The sequence below is a fragment of the Rhododendron vialii genome, chromosome 3a (genome assembly GCF_030253575.1).
Source record: "Rhododendron vialii isolate Sample 1 chromosome 3a, ASM3025357v1".
Taxonomy (NCBI): Eukaryota; Viridiplantae; Streptophyta; class Magnoliopsida; order Ericales; family Ericaceae; genus Rhododendron; species Rhododendron vialii.
In genome coordinates, this window is record NC_080559.1 from 11,225,092 (window position 1) to 11,232,188 (window position 7,097).

The following is a 7,097-nucleotide window of genomic DNA, read 5'->3' on the forward strand; positions in this document are numbered from 1 at the left end:
TGAATAAAGCCAAAAGGCCAATTTTTTCTTCTTTATTAAAAAAATTGGATTTTGATCGCAATTTTTTACCTTTTAGATTCTTTTCGTCATGACGAAGCAATAATCCTCAAAAAATTGACTAAAAACTGACAAATACGAAAAAATTTGAAATAAGAACAAAAAATAATCCATAATGAATTATTTAGCCGAACAATGCCTCCACCTTTATGATGTCACTTTAAAACTTATCTTTTAGTGTAAAAATTATATATTGCAAGACACACTAAAAGACAAATTTTTGAGTACCATCATAAAAAAGTGGAGTGCTAAAATCATTTTTCAAAGTTAAATCTCTTCTGCGAGCAAAAATAAAATAAAAATAGAGAGTTAAATTTCAATGCTCAAAAGGAAAACAAGAAAAGAAAAAAAAAAACAAAACAAAACAAATTCACATCAATAACTTTGTGTGATATGATCAAATGCAAACCATACCACAACCAACCACTTATGATCAATAAATTGGTTACAAAGAATCAATTGCACTATGAATATATATATTATACAATGAGAAAAGAATAATCCAATGATCATAATTCACAATCCACCTTGGCTAGCAGTTACCTTAGCCAAATTAATCAACCCATGGGGATGGGGAGATTGAATTAATCTAGTAATGACAATCAACCAGAGGAGACGCGGAGAAGACGATCACCTGTTTCTTGGAAGCAAAAACAAATTTCGATTCGCGGTGTTCGTCTTCCGGGGCAGGAAGGTTGAGGTCTAGGGCTAGAACATTCTTTGATTTCTTCACTTCTCTGGTCTGATCATCACAACTTGTAGCAATGGCCGGCGCGGACCGATGTCGTCTCATGTGACCCCCTAGAGCCTGACCGGACGAAAACTCCGCACCGCATATCGCGCACTCGTGGACCCTAGATTTGGTGTTACTGCCGCTAGGCGGCGAAACCCTAGAATTCGGAATGATTTGAAGGGAAAGAGTGGTGCTAGCACTGTTTTCCTGAGCCTCTTCCTGTGTCAACATCGTCGACGACGATGGCTTCTTCTCTTCTCCGTTTGTAATGGCCTTGTTGGGTTTATTGTGGCTGGCTCGGTGGCCGCCTAGGGCTTGGAACGACGGGAAGCACCGGTCGCAGGTCTTGCACTGATAGTAAGTTGTCGGAACTAATGGCCGCTCGGGCGTTTTTAGGGTTTGGCGGTGGTGGCTGTGGCCTTGAGCTAGGAGAATTAAGCAGTTAGCCATGTCCTCTTCTACTTCCTTTTCAACGCTATGGTCCGTCAATTCGCCCGAGTTGGTGGCGGAAGCGGTGGCGGGCCTGTCAAAACCACCACCGGAGTTTTCGCTAATGCCACCACCGATGCTGCCGCCTTCTGCCATGCTCGATGAGGAGGTGGAAGCCATCGTTAGGGCTAGCGGCGATGATTGCCTCGGGCGCTTGGTGCGCTTTCCTTTCATTATCTGAGTGAATTCCTCTTGCAAATCCATATCTATTGATCTGAGAGAGAGAGAGAGAGAGAGAGAGAGAGAGAGAGATGGGCTTGTACGCTTAGTATTATAGACAGAGAGAGAGGGGCTAGAGGGAGGAGGGTGGTTGTTTGAGTAAAAAGGGGGACTCCGTGAGCAAGTAGTAACGGTGGATGTCTTTCCACAAAAAACTTCCTTTGCGTTTTTTTTCACAACCGTGGAAGTCAATATATACAACTAGTGTGTTTAGAGAGAGAAAGGGAGGAGGAGGAGAGAGAGAGAGAGAGAGAGAGAGAGAGAGAGAGAGAGAAAGAGTGGCTGATGCAATGTAAGAAGTGTGAGGGAGGAGGTGAGGGGATGGGAGGAATTATTCTTTGCTCTTCGAGCAAGAGCACGTGGTGCTCCACACGGGTTGTGTTTGGTAAATATTGTGGGACTCATATCTTTTGTATCGGTAAATCAGAAGACAAAATTACATGTGACGTGTTGTGATCGGTGTCGGAAAGACAAAAACACTTGGTGATCGATCCACACGGGTTGTGATTGGTAAATACTGTGGGACTTATATCTTTTGTATCGGTAAATCAGAAGACAAAATTACATGTGATGTGTTGCGATCGGTGTCGGGAAGACAAGAACACGTGGTGCTCCATGTGGTTTGTGATTAGTAAATACTGTGGCACTCATATCTTTTGTATCGGTAAATCAGAAGACAAAATTACATGTGACGTGTTGCGATCGGTGGTGGGAAGGATTCCTTGCGGAGGATTGGAGTGCAAGGCTGGCACCACAGAATTTCCGCCACCCCATCGCAACTTTTTCTCTTCACTCTTTGCCTTTCTTACTCCTACTTCCCTCCAAAGTCCAAACTATGGATGGTTGGTAATTAAAATTACACCGAGGTCCTTTAAAATATGTGCTTTTTGTTTCTTCAGCACTCAGAATTTTAATTCTATCACTTTCGTCTTTTAGAACAAATTTATCTAAGTTGTGTCTAAATAAAAATTCAAGGGCACACTACTATTGGAAAGAATCTTATAGAAAAATGGAACGTGGGTCGCAGTTCCATGGCAGACCATTTAGATCGAGTTTGTTTAGAAAATTCTTCTTAATCGTATGGTATTCAAGCTATATTCGCTTTACCAAAATAAGATTTTTTTTGAACAATTACCTCAAATACTGATAATTACATGATGTATTCCTCCTGATGAAGTGATGATAATAGCGTTATGATACAAAGTTTAGGCCACCAAAAAAGAGCCTTGCATGATCGAAGGATCTATTGAAACTATTGGGTGGGAGGTCAAGGTGACATTTGATGTGTATGATAGTTCCTCCATCTCTTTTTGTTTGTCCACTTTTTGACTTCTTATTGTCTCAAATTGTTTGTTCAATTTTAGAAGATCAAGGAAGAAATCCTATAAAAATACTATTTTACCGTTCCCTCTCCTTCTTGGATTAATGTGACAAGTACATTTTGAATTGAAGGGCATCTGTGAAAAAATTAGTTTTCAAAGTGGAATGATTGTGTCTCCTTAATAAGTTGGATTTCGCAATTGGACAAATAAATCAGGATGGAGGGAGTAGCTACTTAGCTGTATATAGGAATTGCATAGGTGCGTTGTGTAAGTATTTATTGACGATTGAATGGGTCATTCGACATTGGACAATTCAAATTAAATTAGTAAAATCTTTTGGAACAAATCGATAAAAACAAAATTTTGAGTACGAAACTGCCACATAGTTAATTCAAACGACTATACGTGTATTTTAATTATCAATGTCTTAGCTTCAATTTCATCTTTGAATTGTAATACAGATTAACCACATAGATATGTGTTAATTATCTCATACATGTATATATAAAATAATTAATTTATAGCTACCCAAAGAGTTGCAAGTATGAATCTGAGGAGAGTAAGTTATAGAGGAAGGTGGGTTTATAGTGTGATTCAGGTTTTTAGTTTATAATTAGTTGTCAATTGGACCCTTAATCAAGCAATTACATGTGGAGTTGACCTACCCACCTTGGAGTGTAATACAAAATTAATTGATGAGCTTCTTGGATGGATCATGAACCCAAAAAATGCGGCGGCGCTACATGATAATTATTGGATTTCAGAATCTTAATTATTAATACACCGTCTAATCATTAAGTTGGTAATTAAATTAAATGTACGGAATGATGACTCATGCTCCCTCTCCTAAATTACTATACAAGTTGTTTAAGGTTAATTAATTAAGGTCTCCTTAGGTCTAATTCTTTTGTTTGCCATTTACAAGTTTTAAGTTACTCCTTGGGTCATTTTAGGACAGTCAATTTGGGACATGCATAACTTAAAAGGGGGACAAATAAATTGGGACAAAGGGAATATTTCTCATCTACGCGCGTGTAAATTAAGTGTATGGACAGACAGAATTTCACAATATGTGTTCTAGGGATCGATTCACTTCTCAAAAATCTCGTACGTTTGACCATAATTTCTAAAGCAATACTAGGACCCAAACAACGTACCACAAAAAATACCCTGAAAAGGAGAAATCAAAGGTCCAGATTTTCTCAAAAGATGATTTGGACGTCCCTTGGTTTCCCTTTCTGAGTGGACTTTCTGGATAAGTTTTTTGAGTACCTAACATTAATGGGATTTCTACGAAGCTGGTTAGATAGTCAATTTCTGTATTTGTAAAATTATTTGTTAAGAAAACGAGTGAAGGGGCTCTGGATTACTCCTACTAGAAGGGAAGAGATAGATTCTTGGCGTAAGGAAAATACATCACGTTATGGAGAGGAAGTGGTGGGTTTGTGAGGGGCAAGTAAGGGGTCAATGCCTTGCCAGAATACATGTATTTAGCACTAGCTTGCTTGTTAGTTAGTGTCCTAAGTAAAGCAAAGCATATCCATTATTATTTGCTTTCCCATCAATTCATTGCATTGCATGATAATGAGGGGATTCGGTTGGTATATTTCTGACGCCTTTGTTAACTAATTAATAATTGTGTTATATATTGTTTCTTTCTTTATAATCAGATGTCCGGGCCAACTTGCGTGCATTTTCACTTATTTTGAGGTCCTGAAGTTGACGACCGGATAAATTCTCAAGCATACGACCCCATGGCTGATAATCACTTATTAATTTAATTTCTCATGCCTACTTGACCAAACCCGTCGGGAATGTGTTGTATATGCTGTTTCCTCTTGTTTAGTTGTTACTTCTTATGCTATTTTATTAAGCTTATATTTATGTTCTATTTAATATCGGGGCGGTTCCGAGTACATCTAAAAAAACATCTCAAATCTCAATCTCATAGTTTTCGATCAAATTTTTATGATCCAAACCGTTCAACGTATGCAGAATGTGATTTTAAGGGTGCCCGCGAGAAATTAGCAAAAAAAATTACCGGGAAAGGCTTGATGATTTCTCGCGGGTACCCTTAAAATCATGTTCTGATCACATTGAAAGGCTCGGATCATTAAAATTTGATCGAAAATTATGAGATATTTTTTTAAATGTCCCCGAAACCGCCCCGATTTAATATATGGGTTGTACAGTTGTATATATAAGTAATAGTCCGTCTTTCAAGCATAGAAGAAATGGAGGGCAAGCAAGTATGGCGGTGAAGATATTCACTAAGCATGTTTGGTATTCACTCCACTCCACACTCCACAGGCATTGAATATATTGGCATGTTTTGTGGGTTGAGCTCCACTTTCCAGGGCTTAATCATTGGGCAGCTGTACATATAAAATATATGGACAGAATGTGTCACTATCCGAATTACCAATATACCCTTGCTTTATCTTGGTCATGTAGTATATAAAGCCAAGTTAATAGCACCTAGGAGGTTTCGAACCGGAGACATGATTTTGTTTGGTTTGGGTTTTAAGGAAAGTTTTTGAGGTAATGAGTGAAGGAAGATAGATAGAGAAATAAGAGTAATCATTGAGGAGAAAATTTATTGAAAACCATGCGAAGAGAAAAATGTTCGACCCAAATCAAAACCAAGACTTGACTAGCAAGTTAAGGGGAAAAAAGTGAATCAGTTTTTTGTCCTTTATTCCTAGCTAAGTAGCTATATTCAAATCCAATCTAGGGGCGGAGTTAGAATTCGAATACGGGAGTGACATCGTAACATATTCATATAAGTATATAAATCGACATATTTGTGAGTTCAATTTTTATGTCAACTTACACCCACTGTAATACGTAAAGAAACATGCAATAAGAATACTAAATTTGTGGGGAAAAAAACTTGCTGGCACCATTTTGTTTTTCAGCCAAAGTGAACATTGTGCAGACCCTTCGTATTTTTATACTTAAAGCTTTCTGGATATATATATATATATATATATATATATATATATATATATATATATATATATATATATATATATATATATATATATTGGGTATTTTTGAAATAAGAGGTGGTGTGTGCCACCTCGATCCCCCTGATCCAATCATAAAAGTAGAGGGAAAAATGAGTTGGAGCCAAGATGTAGTCATTGCATATTAAAAAGAATAGTGATTTCGAAAATTCATAAGTTTTGACGAGTAACGATGGTATGCCCTTAAAATGTTTATTTATTTATTTATTTTATTTTTTGATCCATAAAATGTTGAATTTCTTAAAAGGAACAAAAATATTTGTGAGAGAGAGAGAGAGAGAGAGAGGTTGCCGTGCTCTGGAACTAGGTGCGTATGTAACATGGTTTTTTTTTTTTTTTTGTAATTTTTTTTTTTTTTGGGGGGGGTGGGGGTGGTATGGGATAATATGTGTGAGCTTTAGCAAATTATAACCAAAATTAATTAAGACTAGAAATATATAGAAGATAAGAGTCTACAAAAAGTCCACTTTCTGTTGGAAAAACTAGTGGGATATATAGAAGAAGTGGCCTAGGTAAGGGTAGTTGTGGGTACTAGTGATGTTTCTTGCTAACAGCTTTGGATGTTGCAACAACCACATGATTTAACTATAGGAGGAAAAGTTGGTATCAATCCGATATCAATCATACAACAACAAAATTCGGGAAAAAAAAATGAACGATTTGGATCGTCATGTGAAATTATGATGGGAGATCTTGATTCATTATACTCCACGCCAACTATTCAGTGGTACCAAATTTCTAACTCAACATGTTATAATTATGATGCTCTCGAAAGAGCAATCTTCATGTGATATTCTTTCCTGGCTCGGGGATATCCATGACAATCTAAACCCAAAAAGAGTGATATACCTGGTCGACTTGATCGAATAATTCGGTTGGATTGGAGACTAGATCGATCAAATCCATTCCCTTTTTCGGTGATAATTTAAAATCTCTGCTATATATACTCGAAATTTTTTTCGTTCCATATTTCGTCAAAATAACTAGGGTGAACCTACAACCTGTCAACCGTAACTACAACGTACTACAAGGCTCTAAAAACCATTTTCGTAAAAAATATTACGTTCGATTTGACGTCGATAACTGCATGATTGAAAAAATATATCAGCATGATGCATATGCTAGCAAAATTTCAACACAACCGTTAGTATTGCTCATTGTTGCTCGCTAGAAGATCTAGTTTCAGTATTCTAACTACTATTGACATCACAAGATATCGATATGAGAGAGAGAGAGAGAGAGAGAGAG

The 7,097-nt window shown here is 37.3% G+C and overlaps 1 protein-coding gene across 1 annotated transcript; it reads right to left on the minus strand.

Moving 5' to 3' along the window:
- Positions 1-426: 426 nt before the first annotated feature.
- Positions 427-1,726, minus strand: LOC131320977 (zinc finger protein ZAT5). The gene has a single exon (XM_058351930.1). The coding sequence runs from the start codon at positions 1,481-1,483 to the stop codon at positions 647-649; it is 837 nt and encodes a 278-aa protein (XP_058207913.1). The 5' UTR covers positions 1,484-1,726; the 3' UTR covers positions 427-646.
- Between the last annotated feature and the right edge of the window lie 5,371 nt (positions 1,727-7,097).